General features: G+C 32.8%; 2 protein-coding genes across 2 annotated transcripts; one reads left to right on the plus strand and one right to left on the minus strand.

Moving 5' to 3' along the window:
- Positions 1 to 1,157: 1,157 nt before the first annotated feature.
- Positions 1,158 to 11,337, minus strand: LOC107932875 (zinc protease PQQL-like). The gene is made up of 21 exons (XM_016864993.2): positions 11,004 to 11,337; positions 9,554 to 9,800; positions 9,303 to 9,428; positions 8,567 to 8,704; positions 8,350 to 8,484; positions 7,982 to 8,239; positions 7,754 to 7,891; positions 7,561 to 7,630; positions 7,232 to 7,445; positions 6,521 to 6,626; positions 5,683 to 5,916; positions 5,116 to 5,280; positions 4,730 to 4,879; positions 4,546 to 4,637; positions 4,075 to 4,156; positions 3,885 to 3,968; positions 3,518 to 3,634; positions 3,171 to 3,281; positions 2,768 to 2,848; positions 2,486 to 2,668; positions 1,158 to 1,595 (listed from the first exon to the last, which is right to left on the minus strand). The coding sequence occupies exons 1-21, from the start codon at positions 11,219 to 11,221 to the stop codon at positions 1,527 to 1,529; spliced, it is 3,018 nt and encodes a 1,005-aa protein (XP_016720482.1). The 5' UTR covers positions 11,222 to 11,337; the 3' UTR covers positions 1,158 to 1,526.
- A 5,066-nt stretch (positions 11,338 to 16,403) lies between these two features.
- Positions 16,404 to 23,109, plus strand: LOC107932817 (uncharacterized). Its single transcript, XM_016864918.2, has 8 exons — positions 16,404 to 16,558; positions 19,649 to 20,237; positions 20,376 to 20,461; positions 21,435 to 21,513; positions 21,592 to 21,651; positions 21,806 to 21,927; positions 22,072 to 22,143; positions 22,800 to 23,109. The coding sequence occupies exons 2-8, from the start codon at positions 19,881 to 19,883 to the stop codon at positions 22,900 to 22,902; spliced, it is 879 nt and encodes a 292-aa protein (XP_016720407.2). The 5' UTR covers positions 16,404 to 16,558; positions 19,649 to 19,880; the 3' UTR covers positions 22,903 to 23,109.
- The last annotated feature ends 731 nt before the right edge of the window (positions 23,110 to 23,840 follow it).

Raw genomic sequence — 23,840 nt, forward strand, 5'->3', positions numbered from 1 at the left:
CCTTTCTATTTTCTTTTAATTTATAATTCAACCTTAGCCCCTTATTTAATTTAGTCCTTTTTCCTAATTACTCTTAATTAAGCTAAATTCACCTAATTAAAACTTAATTAGACACACTATTAGACTCACAAATATTCCTAATAATTATTTATGAACCCATTTTGCTAAGACTGAGACCCGATAATGTACTTTTTCGGTGCCCGTGAATTTTGAGTCATTACAAATTCCATTTGCCAAATTTAGCCATCAAATTAGCTATTTTATTATGTTCACTGGGGATGTGTCGAAGACAAACTTTCCAATCACGACATAAAAGTTGCTTAATCAAGCGCAACTCAAATAACATATTAGCTCCCACACCATCAACTAAAATATTTTCTACAACTAAAACATTATCACACTCCAACTCTAGTTGCCTAAAACCAAATGTCGATGCTAAGTTTAGACCTTCTAAGATAGCTCTTACCTCAGTTTTGAATACTGAATCTTTCTCAATCCGCATAGTAAACCCACACTTCCCAATGCCATCATGATCTCTAAACACACCTCCTAGCAATGTTAATACTTTTCGAAAATGCACCATCTATATTCAACTTAACCCATCCTTTCTCTGCCTTTCTCCAATGATCACCTGATGCCATTTGAATGCGATGTAGCTCACATGATTATAAGTTTACAAAGCTCTCAGTCCAGGCTAAACTTGTATCTACAACAACATAAACAATATTGTGACTATTATTGAAGATGAAATTGTTTCGGCATTTCCGTAACAACCAACATAGAATTGCAAATTCAGTCAACCAATTTCCTTCATTCCAATGACAAGTTCTCGTTTAACCATAAATTTAAGTTTGTGGAGAAGAAATTATTCCTTGCTAAGTTAGGAATCACCGCCTTCCACATTGCTTTTGAGAACTCACAATCCCGTAAAGCATGTAAACTAGTATCCATCAGATATCCACATTGAACACAGTGGCCTTCAAGACATATTCCGTCGAACTCGCTTCCCATTAGTCAAAATCCTATCTTGCTACAATAGCCATAGGAATACACGGATTTATAATGTTCAAAGTGAAATTAAAATATAAAAATCAAATCCCAACTGTAATATAGGAAATAAAACAATAATTAAACTATATAATACAAATATAAAATCATAACCAAACAAATATATGCTTCATTATTTTATTTTAAAATTTATCAGTATGATATTGCAGTATGAAAGAATTACTACAAACAATGAGTATGAAATTCATGGTTTTGGCTAAACCTGACTATTAAACCCCACACGAAAGAATAATACAAACACGATATGAATACGCTAATGTCTTAAAAGAATTACACAATACAAATTACTGGAAAAATATCGAAACTACAAATACGATCCCGACACAAAAAAATTACACGAAGTTGTTGAATCCATTCAATCTCTCTGGTAATGAATATCAATATGGTGGAAATGAAACCCTATTTCTTCACATTTATTAACTTGCTGGAAGCATTTTGTGTGCAGTTTTTTTTTCCTTCTAAGATCTCTTTGAATATCTCTTCAAACTGAGAGCTAAAACTGTGAAACCAGCAATGGCTGCTAAAATCTGCCCAACAAAAACAGCATGTTTTGTTTGATTCAATGCATTAAAAAAGCTAGTTGAAATGTTTAGTTTTAGAAAAATTATAAATGAGATCAGATACTAGGGAAAAAAATGGTCAAAATGAAAGAAAAGCAAGAACCCGGACCCGGGATTTATTTCGATTGATTCATTCAGTTACCTTTAAAAGATGGCATCAGATATATATGGGGTTCGGAAACCAATATCTATACCAAAAGGGAAACTTTTAATCATTTGGGGCGTATTGAAAAGTGTCGTGTGCTCAGATGGGATTTATTTCGATTGATTCATCCAGTCACCTTTAAAAGATGGCATTCGACATATATGGGGTTTGAATCCCAATATCTATACAATAAGGGAAAGTTTTAATCATTTGGGTGTATTGAAAACTCAGAGAATGTGTCGTGGTGCTAAAAATGGGCTCGGATGGGACTTATTTCGAGTGATTCATTTAGCCACCTTTAAAAGATGACACCCAACAGATTTGGGGTCGAATCCCAATATCTGTACCAAAAGGGAAACTTTTAATCATTTGAGTGTACTGAAAATTGAGAGAATGTGTCACAGCGCTAAAAATGTGCTCGAATGGGACTTCTTTCGATTGATTCATCCAACTATCTTTAAAAGATGGCATCCAACATATTTGGGGTACGAATCCCAATATCTATACCAAAAGGGAAACTTCTAATCATTTGGGTGTATTGAAAGTCTAGAGACTGTGTCATGGTGCTAAAAAAGTGCTTGGATGACAATGAATATCGAGGATTTAGATGATACTCAAATCCGGATATCATAGAAAAATGCATATATCCAACCTGTTACCTTCCCTACTCGTAGTCATAGTTAATAGTGGGGAAAATGGTGAGATGACTAACCTTCATATCGATCCCATGAAGGGTCCATTGTGAAAATGACTTTATCCTCTTAAACCATGATGTTTGGGGCATTAGAATCACAACAGTGTGCGGATTGTTGCAAGGCATTATCCGCCGTAGCGCCAATTGCATCGTTAATGATGTCAGCGATTTTCTAACTTTTGAACGCGTTTCATCTAGAATCTGCATCACACAAATGAAAAAAAAAAGTTAGTAATCCTTTGTATTTTACTTGGATTCGAATTTGAGTATTTGTAACCTTTCCCCTGTCCTTCCACTGACCTTGAAAGAAGTTCCGATATCGCCGGAATAAATCCGTGACTGATAACTGCCGAGAATCAGATTAAGCCAGTAATAGTTCTCCTAAAAGGTGTAAGACCAAGTTAGTTCACAAAACAAGGTGCAAACATTAAGAGGAGATAGATTAGATGAAGCTAAGTTACTCAGACTCGGGTATATTCAATTTTTTCCAAGGTTATTCATATATTTAGAGAATTCTTAAAATAGACGTCAAATACGAGCATCAAATGCGGGTCCTTAAAGCAAAATGAAAAGTCAGAGCAACGATAGAAATGAAGATAACTTGTTTCATTGGTAAGGTAAAAGATGTAGGTTTAGGATTCTTTACTTATATTGATTGCTAAATGTAATAAATGTTGAATGCATAAAGTAGAAGAAATTTAACCTGCAATCCATTTTCATGGGCTCTCTGTTCGATTTCGAGTATGGTTTCAACATCTTGATCTGCAGGTCCCTCCTCTTGAAGACGTAATATTTCATTCAAAGCCATATCAACCTGTTAAAAAAATATTGCGCAAATTGAATATTTGAGATGATTGATATTTTGGTCATATGTTACTCGGGATTGAGTAAGAGTGTCAGATACGGGTATGTAAGTTTTTCCATGTATTTGGTGGGTCTTTAGAAAATCATGTCCGTATACCCATTTCCGTAAATGTATCGGACATGAATGTCGAATATGGGTACTCTAACAAAAATGAAAGTCTGAACAACATAGGTTGAGATACCTACCAGCTTCAAGGAAATTTTTGGATCACAGGAAAAATCAATTTGAATGTCACCACCAATATCTCCGGTTAGACATGGCAGATCACCATGAATGAATTCCGAAACACTTGCAGAATAGATCTGGGAACACAGTGAAAAATATTGTTCACACAAAATACAAGGCTATTGAATAAGACAAATGATGCTCTGAAATGGAAATACACTTGGATATGTATCCAACACGAAAATGATTAGATTTTTCTAAGTTTTTCAATGTATTTAGAGGATCCTTTGAAGTCATATCCCCTTACCAATGTGTCAAAAACAATTTTCAAACATGGGTACTTCAAAGAGAGAATTGAAGCAACATAGATATAATGGTACACCGTACCTGGCCATGTTTGAATCGGAGAAGCTGCAGTAGTTTTGTTTCTAGTAGTTTGGCTAGAAACCCAGTATAATGAATCTCTTCCTCCTGCAAATTGATTGTTCCAAAAGAAATATATCAAACAAGTCAATAATGGAATCAGGTTTCCATTAATGAAGCTTCAAATAGATCAACTGGAAGAAGGCTAACAAACCATAGTTCCATGCTTCAGTTCTATAGGAAAGCATATCCGGACCATACATTGAGCTTCTATCATGGGACTGCATACGACCTCCCTACAAGCACATCACGTATCAGAAGATGCATACAGTGTAAGCTCCATGAAACTGTTATCATTGGACATTAACCTTGTTACTAGGTCTTGGGTGTAAGTGTTGGATATGGGTATATGTCTAACACGGAATTATATCTCTATACCTATGTCCGACTATATGTCGGACATAATTTGAGCTCCATGAAACTGTTATCAACGGACATGAACCTCCTCCATTACTTGGACTGAGTGTGAGTATTAGATATCTGTATATATCCAACATAGGTATGTTCTTCTACGTATTTGAAGGTTCTTTGGAGGGTCATGTCTCAACACCCATCTCTGAATGTGTCAGACATGGGTATTTCAAGTAGAATGAGGACTCGAAGCAACATAATGAACTTCACTTACCTAGTCATGGATTTGGGAAATTTGAAAGGTAAGCTCTTGATGCGATCACAGTTAAAATGGAAAATAGGTTCAGGAGGCTTTCCAATTCCACCCTGCATGGACAAAAATCAAGAGCTCATAACATAATAATGATTTTATGAATTCTTGGAATGGGGGATATTGAAAAAAAGAATATTTAACTTACCAAATACTTCAGTATTAAAGGAACTGTAACTGTGGGATTGATTTTCCCAACAATTACAACAGTAAAAGTCGATGGATCCTTAAAGCAAGTATTGAAATACTCGCATGCTTTTAATGGATCGACTTTTTGAAGATCACTTATTCCAAAAGGCTGCCAATCAAAATTAAATCTTAAGTTACAAATAAAATTCAAGACAATTAATCTACATTACTCAAGACTTCAGTATGAGTGTTGGATACAGCCTGACACAGGTATGTTCAAATTTTTTCTAAGCATTTCCATGTATTCGTAGGTCCTCTGGGGGACATATTTCCATACCATTGTCAAACAAGGATACTTCAGTAAAAAGAAAGAGTCGGAATAAGGTAGCAACTAATCATTCATACCCGGAAAAAGTAAGAGTTCCCATAGTTGATCTCCCTAGCCCGGTTAGAAAATGAAGTATAGGGATCCCTTTCTCGAGCAAGAATTGTTTCTTCTTTCACTTGCATCACTCTTTTAATGACTTCATCATCTGGTGTTACTTCTGTTGTAAATAGTTGGTAAACAAGCTGCCAGAATAGGGATAATCAGAAACTACAAAATCAAGAAATCCTTGCAACTTTAAGCTTAGAAAACAAGAGGGCATGAATCTAGTGAATGATGTGTTTTGTTATTTGCTTTGTTGATGTATATGATGCATCTTTGAAGTATCCGTGTTTGACACGTAGTTGAATACAGGTAAGTTTACATTTTTTTTAGTTTTTTGTGTATTTGAAGGGGGTTTTGGAGTTCATCATATCCCCATACCCATGTCCTGATATGTGTCGGACATGAAAGTCAAACAAAGGTACTTCAAAGAAAATGAAGCGTCGTGACAACATAGATAATTGATCAAATAATATTTTAAAATTAAGAAGACAAAAAGAACTAAAAACCAACAATTTCACTGTTAAACATCTAATAAAGCAAACCTGAAAGGCAGTTTCCAAGTAAAAGGGCGAACAATCACCATAAAAAGATCTCTTGTAGGATCTGACTTCTACATCCACATCAACTCTCTTACCAGCTAGCATATCCATTAACACTGAAGGTCTATGACCATACATGCCAATTTCCTCTGCAATTGTTGATCCCATTGAAGATGAAAAATATTTGTTTTCTGGGAGTTCAGATAAACCACCATAGGAGAAACCTGTGAAAAGAACCTATTGAAACAACACTGTAAAAGTTATACGGTTCACATCAACTGATAATCAAATAAAGTCAGAGTCATGCTTTGAAGTCCAAGAAATTAAATGGTATTTGGAAAGTACTATGGTGCTTAGGATTCAAATTCACTATTTTCTGACAAAACTGATTGTGTTTCCTGTTTTCTTGAACTTGGATGTGAATGCCGAATATAGGTATATGTTCGACATGGGAATGTTTAATATTTTTTCTAAGTTTATCTGTGTATTTAAAAGATCATATCTCTACACCCATGTTGTATGCATTGAGACAAGTACTTCAAGCAAAATGAAGAACGGGTATATTTAATTTTGTGTGTTTCTGTTTTTGGAGGGTCATATCTTCACACTCGTGTCCTAATACATTGTAGAAACGGGCACTTCAAGCAAAATGAAGCATGGTTATGTGTCCTATATGAGTATATTTAATTTTCTTTCTAAGTTTTTCTATGCATTTGAAAGGTTTTTAGAGGGTTAAAACTTACAGCTATTCAAATATTTCAAGTAAAATGAAGAGTAGGAGCAATATAGTCTATTTCTAACTACTGATACTGCCAGGGGTAGAGAAACCGAGAAAGTTTACCTGGTCATTAAAGAAATCTGTACACTTATAGCAAACATGCATGCCATTGGATAGAATCAATTCAGTAGCTCCAATATTTTCATGTTCACGCTGCTGAACAATGTTCCTGAAGTAAATAATAAATTCAGATTAAATAATAAAAGCTCTTTTCTTTTTTTTTTTTTGAGAAAATAAAAGCTCATTTAGAAAGGCACTGACAATTCGTTAAGCTAAAATTGGTTAAAATATCATCCCATTCATTAATTTAGGTTTCTCTACAACAGTTCATAAAGTACAAAACAGGGCCATAATCAGACAGTGGAGTAGGCTGGCTAAGTCTAGAAGCACTTAGTAAATCTTAGAAGCTAAGTTACCCGGACTCGAGATGAGGCTCAAATATGGATGTACATCTGATAAAGGTATACTCAATTTATTTTTGATATATTTGAGGGATCAATGGTTCATACCCTGTACCATGTCCAAATACGTATCGAACACATACTTACGCAGAAAAATAAATAGTCCAACATAGATATTATTTCAGCATATGATCATAGGTTTAGAGCTTGAGTTCACAGTTGTGTAATACCTACATTACTTGGATTTGGGTGCAAGTTCTGGATATGGGAATACGTCCCCATATCTATGTCTGAATATGTGATGGACATGGGTGCTAGACAAATGTACTTCAAGGAAATCAAACAGCTAGAACAAGATAGAATATAACTTTACCCTATGTTTGGCTTTAAACTGACAATTTCTTCGGGAATTTGTTCATCATCCCAAGGAGAAATGCTCCTTTCATTCTCAAGCTTGTTGATCTTCATGACAATATTTTTCATGTCATCAACAGAAGCAAAAGCTTGTGGTTCAACTATCTGTATGACACAGCTACATGATGTCCATAATTTCTCAGCAAACTTGGATACCTCTGATGCTAATATATCTATGTAAGATAAAACCATGAATTGAACAATATATGATATGAGATTTCATTTATTTTCTTCTTTTTAAATGCCTAAAAACAGAAAAAATTAAGAATGTCAGAACATTTCACTGACCAGGGAGAATAGATTTTTGGAGCTGAGCTTCATATTCAATCCCAATAATGGGTTTATTGTGAGTGAAGTGCTGCAAAAAAAAAACAAAAACAAAAAATGAAGATTTAGTACCTTTCCATTATTCCATATGCTGCTGGTTTTGGTTTAAATTGAATAAATTAAAAAACCTCATTGGAGATCGAATTGGTCACACCTGTGAATATTCATATCGCAAGCTAGTTGATTCAATTTGATCACGTTCCAAATATGCGGATTCAATACTCGACATTAGTAGATCTCGAACAACGGATATTTCCCGTTCCGAAAATCCATGTAGACGTACTCTTGCAACCTGCAATACAATGCATCAGAAAAGGCAGTGAAGAAAACAAAAAGAAAGAAATAAGCAAAATCAGAATGTTGAAGGAGAATAATGGCAGACCTCAATAAGCATGGACTCAAGGGCCTCCAAAGTCCCCTTCTCTTTACAAGATGAACTCATTATATAAGCCTTTAAATTGCGAACAAGAACATATGAAGCAACTGAACACGAGAAATAGGGCGGATCCTTTCTTCGGGAAATTCGAAACAACCTTCGATTTAGAGCGATTCGGAACATGGATTTCACAAGCATTTCTCTATAGTCTTTCATTGTCTTTAATTCATCTACTTGCATTTTATTGCTAATCATCACTGCACACTTTTTCAAACAAACATTCTCATCAACAAATGCATAACACATTCATCCATACATATAGACATGCATGTTTGCATGCATGAAAAAGTTTAAAGGATTAAGAGTTTACTAACCCCAGATGCTTCAGGTTCCACAAAATATGAAAAGCGAGGATCCTCGTGAGAAGGAACTTTAAAATGAGGTATTGATGGAGGGTCCAATGCTGAGTATTTATGCCCAAAATGAGTTTTTATTAACTCAATGACACTCTAGATAGAAAGACAAAAAGTTCATTAATTTCACACAATTGGTAATTCAAGTAGGAGAAGTTTGCAATTAGCAAAGACCAACCTTTGTATCAGAGAAATCTCCAACAGCAATCACTGCCATATTGCATAGATGGTACCATTTTTGATAAAATTTCTTCAAAGTTTGAGAAGAAACGGTTTTTATTACATTTTCCAGTCCAATAGGTGATCGATCAGCATACTGCAGTTAACCAGGGTTCAGAACTCGTGAGACAAGTCGAAAGGGTTTAAAACTACTTGCTCAAGAACATTAAGGACTCTGCATGATGCATGCAGCAGTACTCTTCTGTTTTGCTCTAAGTCTTCATTTTCTTTTAAGTATCCTTGTCCATCACTGGTGGTCAACACATATTTGGACACAGATTCAAGCGTATGATCACATATACAAAAAAACATACAAAGAATTGAGCATATCCATGCTGAATGCTTATTCATACATGTCATGCCTGACACTCATGTACAATAGATACATAAACATGTGTATGAGATATGACCCATATCTGACATTCACATTTAAATCTGATTAACATAGACCCTTACATAGTGGCATACTTAATTGGTGAAATATGAAATGGCAATAATGATTAGATGATGTTTAATGTTGAAATTCTTTCAAATATCTTTTTATGCGACTGTATCTGGCATTTGAAAAGCACCAAATGGATAAATTCATTGATTCATTTTTACATTTGAATGACAATATTTCTTTGATAAGTTCTTTAATTGAAATAAATGATGTTCATAAAAGAAAATATTGGATTTAGACTCCATAGCTTTACCTTGGACCCTTCCATCATCAATGTCCAATATGCATCAAGTATCCTTCCATTGGCATTTCTATTATCTCTATACTCTTCCATAACTGCTCCCCTTTCTTTCTCCAAATCATCTTTCGAGAGCCGAATCTGTAAATCACAACTCACAAATTTAGAAGAGAAAATTGAATATGTCGGTATCGGAACCATACTCATTACCCAAATCCGAGTAACATAGATGAGAATTACAAAAATAAATATCAATTAATTGATACCTCTGAACTAAACTCAGCTAGGACTTGAATGGCTTCAGATAAGAGCTCAGGCTTGTCAATGGGGATCAACAACTTGTATATAGTCTCATCAAAGGATGTTACTGCATTCTGACAAGGCCCAAATTCGGCTCCGATGCTTTCAAGAAATTTAACAATGTTGTGGTTTGTGTATTTCTTTGTGGCAGAGAAGGCTAGATGCTCAACTATGTGAGCAACTCCACGCTCATATTCCTCTTCTAAAATCGAGCTGTCATCAACCCCATAAATCAGTCTTATAGTTTTCTATATATCTATTTTGCTCTAACTCTTCATTTTTATAATGTTTCATATACCTGGCCATATCCAACAAGTTCGTAATATGAAGAGATCCTCCAACAAATATATGAAAAAGGAAACAAATTTTGAATAAACCCGTATTGAAACACATATCCCCATCCGATACTCACAATCTGAATAACATTATTTTATATTATTTTGTACAGTCATAGACCTGTCAACTCTAATCAAAATCCAAAAACTCAATCTGATCAACTCAGACCCAAACTGATGTGACCATAAAAAGTCAACAACTCAAACCTATTCAACCTAAAACCGAACTTAAAACTGACCAAACATGAAACAATCCAAACCCAAAATAGCTTGAACAAGCAAACGAAATGATTCAAACTTCAAATGACCAGAACCAATAATGACATGATAAAAAAGAACCAAGTTCAAACCCGAACTATCCAATCTTGAAACCACCCAAACCTGAAATGACTGGAAATTTTAAAACCAAATTAACTCAATCTAGATTGAGCCAACCAAAAATCAACTCGACCCACCAAATTGACTATAAAGTCAAGATTCAAGCAAAAAAGTAAATCTGATTCTGAGAAAAAGGAAGAAAATGATTGAGGAACTTTAAAGACCCGAGTCCTGACCAATCAAATGCTGAGCTAAAAATTTGATAATTGAATCAAACCAAAGTCCAAAGAAACGCTAGTAAACTAAACATACTACTCATTGCAGCAGCTTAAATACCTTATTATCTACATCTATTTCAATTGATTAACTTTAATTTTATAGCTGGTCAGGGGAAAAACTTTTTTTAAAAAGTACAATTATTAATCTCTTCACTTTGCCATACCAAAAATGAGCCAATCAAATAGTATTACTAGAAAATCAACTATCCAATTATTTATATATAATTAATTAGTAAAAATAAACAATTCAATGATTATATGCAATAAATTAACAGAAATTAATAATTCAATAATTTATCAATATTCAAATTTATGTGTTTATCACTAACAACTGTAAGGGTTGACTTCCACCAATAACAGATCAGATTCAGAAAATACAACAATAATCCCAGATTTCTCCAAAAACAAACAAAATTGCAGACACTTAAACACAAAAAAAACACGAATCAAAGAAGGAACATTAGAAGATCAAAGAGGAAACTAACCCGACTTTAACAGCAAGAGCGAGCGAAGCTCTTTTTCTGGGCTTAGGATTACATTTAACATAATAAACAAGGCCATTTTCAAGCTTCCCATAATCCACACCAAAAGGTTGTTGAAGATCAAGCTGTTTATCCAGCTCCATATTCACCATTTCCAAAGACCCAAAACTTTGCTTCCTTTGGATCAATGGCTGGTGATTGTGTGGTGAAAGCAAAGGCATAATTGGGGTTAGTAGAAACAAGTGGGAAAAATGCAACAGTCATGGTTTTTAAGGAAGCTTTTATGGGGGAAGAGATGTTTGTTTTGATGGAAAATAAAATAATTTTTTTATCAAATAAATAAAAACAAGTGACTTCGGAGGAAGTCTTATTAAAGAGTTGAAGTCAATTGCAAAAACTTTTTTTTTTAATTTGATGGTATAATTTTTCCCCAAGTCCCTGCACTCTTGAAAATTTGAAATTAATTTTTTTAAAAGAGAACTTGAAGCCAGTTGCAAAAACTTTTTTTAATTTGATGGTCTAATTTTCACCCAAGTCTCTATACTCTTTGAAATTTTGAAATTTTATTTTTTATATGATAACTTGAAGTCAGTTGCAAAAACTTTTTTTAAATTTAATGATCTAATTTTGTCCCAAATCCCTATACTCTTTGAAAATTTGAAATTTAATCCTTCTTTTTCTTTTTATAAGAGATAGGGGTTGGGTTTAAGGTGTAATCAAGACGAGCCTGAATATTGACAATTCGAGTTTAAACTCAACTTGAAATCCAAAGCTCGATTATCGGCTCGAGCTCAATTAAGATTGTTTATCAATATTCGTACTCAAGCTCCAACTTGATTAAGATCATACATATTCAAGCTCAAACTCTACTCGATAATGTAAATTAAATATGAAATATTTAAAATATATATTAAAAATGAAAAGTTCAAATTCAACCCAACTAATAGCTTCAGGTTGATAATTATTAAATCGAAAGTTTTTTTTAATTAAACTCGAGTAGCTTGCAAGCACTAATTTCTTATTTACTTTCCTAATTGATTTTCCAATAATCAAACTTGGGGCTAATGTTAATTGAAGTTTTGAACAAATCCTCTGCCATTCCACCCATTGTTCAATTGATTAATCCCTCTACTTTAAATTTCAAGAATTTAAATTTTTTACATATTTAATTCTGTTAGGATCGTCCCGATTAAGCAACAAACAAGTAAAAATAGCAGAAGAAATTGAGAAGATGAACACACAAATTTAACGTGGAAAAACTCCTCCAAAAAGGATAAAAAAACCACGGGCAAAGATAATTTTACTATAATGGCAAGAATGAAGAGTACAAAAGATGGAGATAAAACTAAACCCCCAAAAACCCGAAAAACAAAGAACCCTCAAAACGTAAACACAAAATTCTCTGAATGTGTTATGAGTTCGAATCTAATGGGTGTATTTTCTAAAGTTGTACAAGAGCCTATTTATAGGGTAAATTCATATGTCAAATAATAATAAAATAATCTAAATTAATCAGTGTTTGACTGAAACAAATAAACAGAGTTTAACTAAAAGATTATTTCTCAAATTTGACTGAAAATAGGAGTCATACTTAACAAATCTCCACCTTGACTCATATTTCCACAACGCCATCTTTGCCAAAGCCCGCCACGAGCCTATCTTGAACTATACAGGGAATTAACTGAGTCGAATCTGTGCTTAGAAACTAGAAGACTTCTAGCCTTCGACTTGCACACTGCCAAATCAAAACTAACCCGGGTCTGATTTTCACAAACACAGTGCCCTAACTTTTCAAAACCTGCATCCAAAAGAGAACCTCTCTTCAACGAAACGGTCATACATTTTTCCCTCCTATGACCAAGTTGCCTCTGCTCCAAATGAGTTGACTTCGACTCTGTAACGGATGAGGGACATCCGATTTCACCAGTCACTGTAGAACCTTCCAGAATATAAAGACTGCCAGTTCTTTTACCTTTTAACAAAACGAGAGCTCCACGAGATACTTTAATGCCGCTTGACTCGATGTTGATTCTGCATCCTTTCAAGTCTAAAATACTTAAGGAGATGAGATTCTTTCGTAAATCAGGCACATACCTGACATCTGAGAGTGTCCTAATCGTCCCATCGTGTATCCTAATTTTAACAGTACCAATACCAATTATCTTACTAGATGAATCGTTTCCCATGCGCACAACTCCACCTTCAACCGAACTGTATGTAGAGAACCATTCTCTATTGGGACACATGTGGAAAGAACATCCCAAATCTAGGATCCACTCGGACGTGAGCTTGGAGTTATCGCTCGTTGACACTAACAAAAAATCATCACCGCTTTCATTGGCCAAATTAGCATCAGCTACATCTTCCTCGTTACTCTCAGCAGCTCTTTTATTTCACAATTTATAACAATCTGCTTTGACGTGACCTAACTTTTTACAATAGCGACACATTTTGTCTCGTTTCTTTGATGCTACCAAAACGGAAGCTTGCCTATCTACCTTGCTATCCAAGTGAAGCTCATTGTCGAGTTTGTCTCTACTCAACAAATGACCCTTCACATCTTCGAACGAGATTTTGTCTCTGCCATAAATCAGGGTCTCCCTGAAATACTTGTATGAAGAGGGTAAATAGCATAATAATAGCATAGCTTGATCTTCATCATCAATATTAACCTCAACGTTCTTTAAATCATTTAAAAGAGTAATGAATTGACTGATGTGATCTCTAAGAAGCTCACATTCGTTCATGCGAAACGTAAATAGACGTTGTTTCAACACTAAACGGTTAGCCAAAGACTTAGTGGCATAAAGAGTTTCTAACCTCCTGCAATACTGTATTCGCGAGGCACAACTGGATTACAGATAAGGCCTTTTCATCAAGCTCTTCCCATTCTGTTTTATTTAGATTCTCAGGCTTTTTCCCGGTAACAACCTTTTTCAAACCGGATTGAACTAGAATTGCCATCGTCCGAACTTGCCACAGATTGAAATTTGTCTCACCATCGAACTTCTCAATTTCAAATCTTGTTGTTGTCATATCTGAATGGGCTGATCTATGAAAATTGAACTAACTCTGATACCACTTGTTAGGATCGTCCCGATTAAGCAACAAACAAGTAAAAATTGAGAAGATGAACACACAAATTTAACGTGGAAAAACCCTCCAAAGAGGATAAAAAACCACGGGCAAAGATAATTTTACTATAATGGTAAAAGAATGAAGAGTACAAAAGATGGAGATAAAACTAAACCCTGAAAACCCGAAAAACAAAGAACCCTCAAAACGTAAACACAAAATTCTCTGAATGTGTTATGAGTTCTAATCTAATAGGTGTATTTTCTAAGGTTGTACAAGAGCCTATTTATAGGCTAAATTCATATGTCAAATAATAATAAAATATTATAAACTAATCAGTGTTTGACTGAAACAAATAAACAGAGTTTAACTAAAAGATTATTTCTCAAATTTGACTGAAAATATGAGTCATACTTAACAAATTCAATAATAAAAAATTAATTGATAAATTATTAACAAAATTTCATTAAATTCAAATTTCATTAGATTAAAGTTTGTATTTGATTCTTCGATATTGTATAAGTCAATAAGTTCTCACTAAATTATATTAAGACACACATAATCAATAAATTAATCAATAAATTTCATCCAAAAATCTCTCCTTTTTAACTATAATCTAATCCATCACTCTCTTCGAAATCTCCAACTTTTTCCTCTGAATATTTTCTTCTTCCCATGGCTTCCTCCACTGTTCCGACCAGTGTTGTTGCATCAGCCCATTCTTTTTTTTCTTTTTGATCGAAGAACATCCATTAGGTTTTCAAAATTTCGTGGTCTCAAGATTAAACCCAAGTCAACGTCACCGGCTTAGTCATCCAGATCGGTGATTTAGTATTCGTGTCGAGTTAGACGTGTTGTTTGTGAGGCTCAAAACATCACTGTTGATGGTGAGTTTTGTTTGTTTTTGGTATAAGTTAATTTCTTTCTTTTGTTTTAATTTTTTTTCTCATGCTTTTCTTTTTTAGTTATATTGGTTGTTTGGAATGTGAAAAGGAAGTAGGAGGAAATAGAAAGGACTATTGACTGTAAATGAAAAAGAAATTAGGTTGTTGGTTGCTTGGGGAAATGAGAAGATTTGCGAGAGGAGGAAGAATAAGAGAAAACAAAGGCGACAAGCAAAGCAGAGGCAGCGACAAAGGCTATGGCAGTGGTAAGGGTCAGCAATCTTAAAAATGCCATAGGTTTTGTTTAACAATTTTTTACTTCTAGTGGTTAGTTGAAGAAGAATAAGACCCTTCTGCTCCTCATGTCCAATGTGGCAAGTTAACTAACCATGTCATCTGTTCCGTTAGGCCTGTAATAGAAAATGTTAATGGGTAACTGTTTTGTCACTTTTCGATAATGTTAGTAACTGATTTGTCATTTTTCTAAAGTTGAGTGACTGCTTTGTTATTGAAATAAAAATTGAGTGATTGTTAGTGTACTTTACTCTTCATTTACCAATATAGTTATCATATTATTTTTTTCCATTATTATATTTTTGGAATAACATATTATTTGAACAGGTGAAATAATGATGTGAGTCATGTAGGTATATCGAACAAGTTTGAAGATATTCAATTATTGTCTTACAGGGCGCACTTTCACACTCTCTCCTGCCACATTACCCAAGCTTCCCTCTCTCTCTTGCTATGTCACACAAAAACGGTACCTATAGGGAGTGTTTTTGCCACCTATCCCAAAATTGGCCCATTTTCCTAAATTTTAAACAAAACGGTCTAAAACCCTAAATATCTTCTTAAATTGGCATAAATGCCTAATTTTTTCGGCATTTTGTGGTTCACTAAATATATCAAAACTCATCAAATTATTCATATAAACATTTTTAAATTATTAAAATGTTAGATATTTAAATTCAAAGAAGATTTTTTTAATAATGTCACCGATTAAATTTTAATTTTTAAATCAAAAGGGTAAGATTAAAGTTTTAATAATTCTCGTGTTTGATCTGGTGGTCAAGAGTGGTTCACTCATAGAACTACCCAAATTTGAACTTCTGAGAAACAATTGGTAAGTCTTTATTTGAGTAACTTTATTTAGGCATAATGTGTATGGTGCGGGTATTCCCTTACCGTGTGTAGAAGTACTAACCTTGTAACTTGTATAGTACCAAAAAAATTTGTTTATAATCGAAAGTAGGACTAAATTTTAAAAATTAAAGACTAAAAGGAGTAAAGGAAAATTAGACCTAATTTAATTTACTTTTGATTTTGTCTACCATAGGATTGCGTGGAATCCGCGTGGAAATGTGTGGATCGTTGGCCCCGCCATTGAAATGATTACTTTTTTTTATATTTTCACATTCCTTTCTCTTTACTTTTTTGCATCGAAATTTCTGCCTTTCATTTGTCAATCATTCGACATGGCCTGTCTCGTTCTTTGATATTTTCATGTCTGTTTCTGCTTTTCTTTTTCCTGCAGTGACGATGACGGAATGGTGAAGGTGTTCATCGACCAAGCAGTCTTAGCTTGGCCCACTTTAGGTAGGGATTGCGTTCATATCTTTTAATTTTATTTGAGTTTGCTTTGGTTGGATTTAAATAGTAAAATGAAATTTTCAGATAGTGTTGGGATTTTTTTTTCCTGGAATTAGGTTTTTAATTGGGTTTATGAGTACTTTTATAAAAAGTGTAGAGTAAATTATCTCGTTAATCACTCTAAATTATAATCGTTTCTATTTTTACCATCCTTATTTCTTTTACTAATCTGGATACTCAAATAAAATTGATCAATATGATCACTTCACCGTTAAACGATAACGAAAGGATTAACGATGCGTTTTTACATTTTTTAGGGTGATCAAAATAAGAACAACTTCTATTTAAAGTGATTAACATTCGGTTACCATTTAACGGTAGAGTAACCAATTTGATTAATTTATTTTTTGGAATAACCAAAATAATAAAAAAAAAAGTTGAAATAATCAAAATAAGAATAACTTCAATTCGGAGTGACTAATGAGATAATTTACTAAAAAAATTTCACCGATAATATAAATTTGTATATGATTAATATTCTAGTTAGATTTAGTAATATAACAATATTTGTAATTTTTAAATACATCCAAAATTTTTACATATTGTAAATAGAATATAACATATAATTGATTTTATATTTTTTTAAAGGTAAATTAATATTTAGTTTTTTTCTCACATTAATTTTTGAACTTTTTCTTCTTCATATTAATCTCAAAATTATGTAACTTTTTTTTGTTCCAGATTAATCATTAAGCTTAGATTTCGTTAAAGAATATAAAATTTTCATGTTATCACACCTTGACAATTCTCAAATTAAAAATTTATTAGTTTTTAAGATTAACGTAAATAAAAAAATTAATCACTAGATTGATTGAAAAGAAAATACTATTCAAAGGAAATAAAGGGGGAAGTTACCTGCATATTATATGCGAATATATATATATATTGTAAAATAAAAAAGGTCCGACAATATGGAATTCAACTTTATTAAAATGGACAATTGACTTTATGTTTGTTTATGTATTGTTGTTTTGTGGAGGAGATGATAGGAAAGTTTAACTAACACCTTCAGAACAAATTTCATATAAGTGGAATATACCATTTTTCTTTTATTTTTTAATGTATCTAATAGAGCGAGTATAATAATTAATCATCTGTATTTTGTAGACTCGTTAAGAAGTAAATATTCGCCACGAGTTTTAAAATTACTTTATACTTAAGGAGAGGATTGAACCCTCGACTATTTTTATAATATTTGAACCATAATTTATTTTTAGAATGTAAATGATTCAACTCCTTAAAAAAATATTAAAAAAAAATCCAACCACATAAATTTCAATTTCAAGTTGCTTTAAAATGGAGATTTTGATTAGAATTATTATTATGGTGGTGGTGGTGGTGAGTAGAGGTGTTCATAGGTCGAGTTTAAGTATGATATTAATATATTTTATATTTGCTTAATTTCGACCCAATTGAAAATATAGACTTAAAATTTTGTCCAAATTCACCCATATTTGTAAAAGACTAATCCAAGCTCATTTTAAGTCCGCTCATATTATATTTTAAATATTTTTTAAAAATAGTTTTTTTAATATAATATTAATAATTTTTTATTTATTGATATTTTTATATAGTCATCTTAACATTATTTTAATGTTTACATTAGAGTAGTATTATATATTTAGTATATGTTTATTTTTTAATGTGTTATAAATTATATAATATAAAATATTATAAACTTAAAAATGGGCTCGGTTCTTGAATGTTCAAGCTCGATATCGGCCCATATTCAGACGGGCCTTTTTTTTGCTCAAACTTATTTTTCGAGTCTAATATTTTTATCCAAATCTTCTTAAATTTTGAACGAATTTTCAGACCTGAATGAATACCTCGATCTAAATGCTAAGTAACTTAACAGCAAAAAAAAAACTTTAATTTACTGAAAAAAATATAAATACATGTTCCAGGAGGTTTAGATTTACATATTATATTTAAAAATATATAAATTAAAAAAAGAAGAAGGTCAAAATAAAAATCATTGAGGTAGTGATTAAAAGTAGATTTAGGTTTACAAATTTGACATTTGATTCACTCTTGAAAAGCTATCAAAAAGGTTTCAGTTCCTTTTTGTTAACTTTCTTTTTCTTAACATTTAAAGCCACTTTACAAAACAAAGGGTAATAATCAACTTGCTTTTCACTAACATAATAAATGACTATGTAAAATATAGAAATTATATTTAATTACGTGGATAAATAGCATAATTCTATGCATGTTTCCATGTTATTTAATGGAAAGAAATCCAAAATAGAGTTATACATCGTATTTTTTTGATAAATCAGAGATAAAATAGAATCGACGTCACGATGAGGAGGAACACAACGTCGTGACGACGTGATGGACGACGTCTTGACGAGGCGATATGTCTCGTCACGACGTGACTGACGTGTATTTATCTTAAACCGGGTTTCTTCTTCTGGATAAATTTTACAATCTTTTCTCAGTTGAATTCTAATTATTCTGGGAATATTTTAGTCATATATTTGCATGAATTTCAACCTATAAAAGGGCCTTAGTGACACTAGAATTTACATATTATTTGTCATTTTAGTGAACTTTTTTTGTCAGTAGTTTTTATCCTCTTAAAGAAAAATTTCCACGTAAAATATTTATATTCAATATTCTCTATATTTTTCTATTTCGTTGTTTATATAGGTCGAGTGAATTAAGATTGAATTTCTAAAATTTTAAAAAGAAAATATAAAGATTAAAAATAATCAAATTTGAGAATATAAATTAAAAATTTACAACTTATACATAATAGAAAAATAATAATTAAATTTAACTTAAAATATTAAACTATTACTAATTTAGGATTGAAATTTTAAAATTCAAATAATACATAACTAAAATAAATGAAATCAGAATACGAAAACTAAAGTTGCAACTTGCTTGCCCAATCAACCCAATTGGCTTGACCCATTTTATTGGTTGTAAATAATGAAAATATAGAAAATAATTTTATATTAATATTTATATAAATTTATTCATTTATAATAAATTTAAATAAAATAATTTTTAAATTTTGGGCTTCAGCATAGTCCGGTCCAACCCATGACCGTGCAGGAGAATAATCGCATCACAATGTCCTACACTAACCGACCCGACCCGATGATCAACGGCTCTGATTCGAAGTAATAAAAGATAAGATCATATTCGGCTTGGCAGGGTTTTTCTAAAACCCCTGTGGAAGGGCGCCATTGAAGGAAAGCTACAAACTACAAAGCAAAAATCTGTACATTAAATTTAAAAAGAAATCAAAAGAGAAATGCTTAACCTAAACCCTGGAACCACTGTTCTTCAATCCCCAAACAATGTTCGCCCTAATATTTCTTTTCATTTCAACATCTTCCCGCCATTTTCAACTGTTAAATTCGCCTTACGGAGCCATTATGCTTCACCCAAGACTTCATTTTCGATGCTCAAAGCTAAAAGAAGGGAGGAAGATATTAGTTCCCAGCCTTTCGATATAGAGATGGACGACGACTATGGTGATGATAATGAAGGGTACGAGGCAAGCAGTGGATTTAGAGGGCGAGAAGAGGAGAAGAATTATGATAAAGACCCTGAATTTGCTGAGATTCTTGGGAGTTGTCTCGATGACCCAGAAAAAGCTAGGTCCAAAGTAAGTGAGCAATTCAAGTCGATTTTTGTAAATTTTTTTGCTGACGTTTAAGGGTTTTATGTTATTGAAAATGGGTTTTAATTATTTTCGTGATTTGTATGAAGAATTTGATCGATGGAGATGATTTAATTGTTTCAGATGGAGGATAGGTTGAGGAAGAAAAGAAACAAAATTTTGCACACAAAGACTGGGTCTGGGACACCCATGAAAGTAACATTCAACAAGTGAGTTTCATTAAGAATATCGGCTTTTGCTTAATGTTTTTGATTACCCTGGCTTAACTTTTCATTCAATATTTAGTTTATCCTCTAATACGAATTTTTGATATATAGTTTGTGCTCATTTCTTGAAATGATTTTGGATTCTGTTAATTCAATAGTATTCTAGTGGACCATTTGAGCTATAAGGAGAATAACTACTGTTTAATAATGGCACATTTGATTGCCCTTAGTGTTCATTCACCTTTTGTTTATCGTCATCTTTGGATGAGTGATTTCGGAATGTTAAGCAATAGTAGATCATTTGAGCTATAAGGAGAATAAGTAAGGTTTCTATAGAAGCACATTTGATTGCCCTTAATGTTAATTCACTTCTTGTTTATCATCGTATTCTGATTCACTGTACTTTCTACACATTTCTTGAAATGATTTCAGAGTTCGGACTGTTAATACAATAGTAGATCATTTGAGCTATAAGGAGATTAAGTACTGTTTCAATAGGGCCACTTTTGATTGCCCCGATTTAGTATTCATTCACTCTTTGTTTATCCCGGTATTCAGATTTGTCTGAATTTTAGTTATAGTTTCTCTACATTTGTTGAGATGATTTCAGAGTTCGAACTCTGTTAGTACAGTAGTAGATAATTTAATCTATAAGGAGAACAAGTACTGTTCAAATGTATTAGATTTTATCTGAACTGGGAGGGGGGGACTTTGTCGAGACAAAGTTTGTAATTACCGGCCGAGAGATATTGAAAGGTGTCCCTGGTAGATAAACATTTTTCCAATCGCTCCTTGATCGTGGTATTTAGCTTGGTTATAGCTGGACTTATCTTCGTTATAAATTCTTTTTGTTTCCTATTGCTCAATTAGTCCGTGTTTCCTCACTCTAACATCTACTAGTATTGCTTGTCCCGGTGATGGAATTTGTGGGAGTTTCTGTTTTGTTTATCAATTCTTTATTTGTCAACACTGGCAGATTCGATTTCTCAAACTCGTACATTTGGTTTGAATTCTACAACACTCCATTGGAGAAAGATATATCCTTAATTTGCGATGTAAGTGATTTCCTTGAATCTTAAATGGTATTATCTTTATAAAAAATTCAATGGCTCAAACAATTGAGTCTTTTGCAGACAATTCGATCATGGCACATCATTGGGCGGCTTGGTGGTTGTAATTCGATGAACATGCAAGTAAATTTTCTGTTTTAGATGATGAAACTCTAATTTTAAAGTTTCGCGATGAATTTATTGTATTAGGATGGGCCATTTGTGCTTATATTCGGATTAAGCTTGCCATATTCAGCACCTTAAAGAAAATGTTTGTTGCTTGTATTATTATCTGCAGTTATCGCAATCTCCTTTGGAGAAAAGACCGAGTTACGATGCTATTCAAGGAGCAAATGTGAATCCAACTACATTTTACAACATTGGGGATCTTGAGGTTCAAGACAATTTGGCTCGTATATGGTATATGTTCTGTTTTCAAGAATTTTTATTGTCTTTCTTGTTTCTTCCATCGTTGAGTCTGTGCAAATACTAATCTTTCATTTATTTCGGGTTTTGGGAATGGACATTTTTCGTGATTCCTGCTCGTGAATCTGATGAGAACAGGGTGGATATTGGAACTACTGAACCATTGATTCTGGATGTTCTGATAAATGCATTGACGCAAATAAGCTCCGAGTAAGTTTCCAAATATTTATTTCTTTAGAGACTAGGTTTTAGCACTTCTACCCGAGTACATTTTCGGATATTTATTTTGTCCAAACATTCAAACTAAGCTTCGACCTGTTAGAATCTCGGCTAGGGAGTTTGTTAGGAACTTGGAACATATTTTGTTTACATAACTAATGCTGATCACTAGGGTTTTTCTTATTCATCGCATTTGGTTCCTTGAATGGTTTGACTTCACCTTTGGTCCCTGTACTATAGGGACTTGATCAAATTAGTCCAGTTACTATTAAATGGATCAATTTAGTCTCTGTTCTATTGAAAAGAATCAAATAGGGCTAAACTAGAATAGATTTAACATTTACTATTTAAAAAAAATATCATTTATTTAAAGTTTTCATGGTGCTGGAAATGAAATATTTTGTTTGAAATTGAACTGCAATTGAAAATAAATTTCAATACACTTTTTATAGTAAATGTTAACTTTGTTACAATATGGACTTATTTGACTCTTTTTAATAATATAAAGACTAATTGATCCATTTAATAATAGAAGCATTAAATTGATCCAGATTCTATAATACAAGGATCTTTTATTTCCTTGGCCCTTACCTGCTATCGGACTACGTGTACCCGACTCTAACCGGTTTAATGTTTTCATTCGACAGCTACATCGGAATTAAGCAATTGGTTTTCGGTGGATCTGAACTAGAGAACTGGAAGGAGAGCTTAACAACTGAAGATGCAGGCTATAGTGTTCATAGAATTTAGCTTCCCTCAAACTTAGCATCCAACCATTTTCGACTCGTCGTAAATGGACAAAGATTCGAAGCGAAAATAAGTTACAAAGGTAGTATTGACCAAGTCTTAGGTTCGAATCATAACATATGCAGTCGTACCTCTTTCGTACCAAAAAGAATATATATGTATATATGAGAGTTGCTAATATTGTGCTTTAAACAATAATTTTTATTTTTATTTGAACTAAACCAAATCAAACCCTAACACATGGATAAATCCATTTACAAAATTTAAGTATATTCTTTCAATGCATCAAAAGCTTGAACAATGATGTGCAAATTTTATCTATCTTCACTCCCTACCATGGATTTTTTAAGAAAATTTTTTTTTGTGTTGGTTCATTTTAAAATTTTAATTCAAGCTCAGTATAAAATAATTGAACTTCGAGTATGAAAATTAAGAATGAAGGCTTATATTTTTATGAGCTAACTCTAGTCGAACACTTTGAACTTCGGGTTTCGAGTGCCGAGTCAAGTTCAAATTCTAGCTGGTGCTTGTTCGGCTTAGATTGCACATTATTTTCCATACCACAACCAATATCGCAATACTACCTCTCTCATTGGTTGTTAAAATTCTTAAAATGCCGCATGCGTATTTGACAAAAATTGAAATACACTTGGTATTCACGAACCTAGCTGATTGGGTCTAAGTTCGGTTTAAATTTTTTTTCTAGTCAATGCCTAAACATGATCCAACCAAACCTAAATGGCTTGTTTCATTGTTTGGAGAAATAATAACTTTTTTTTTTAATTTAGAACTAATTATAAGAAATATATAAACATTAATATTAATATTATTATTTTTAAGGGTGAACTATACTCAAGGTCACTAAATTATTAGTAAGCTTACATTTTGATGACTTAACTTTAAAAAGATACAAAATTGTCACCGAACTATTTGAAAGTTTT

The sequence above is a fragment of the Gossypium hirsutum genome, chromosome D08 (assembly GCF_007990345.1).
Source record: "Gossypium hirsutum isolate 1008001.06 chromosome D08, Gossypium_hirsutum_v2.1, whole genome shotgun sequence".
In the NCBI taxonomy this organism is placed as follows: Eukaryota; Viridiplantae; Streptophyta; class Magnoliopsida; order Malvales; family Malvaceae; genus Gossypium; species Gossypium hirsutum.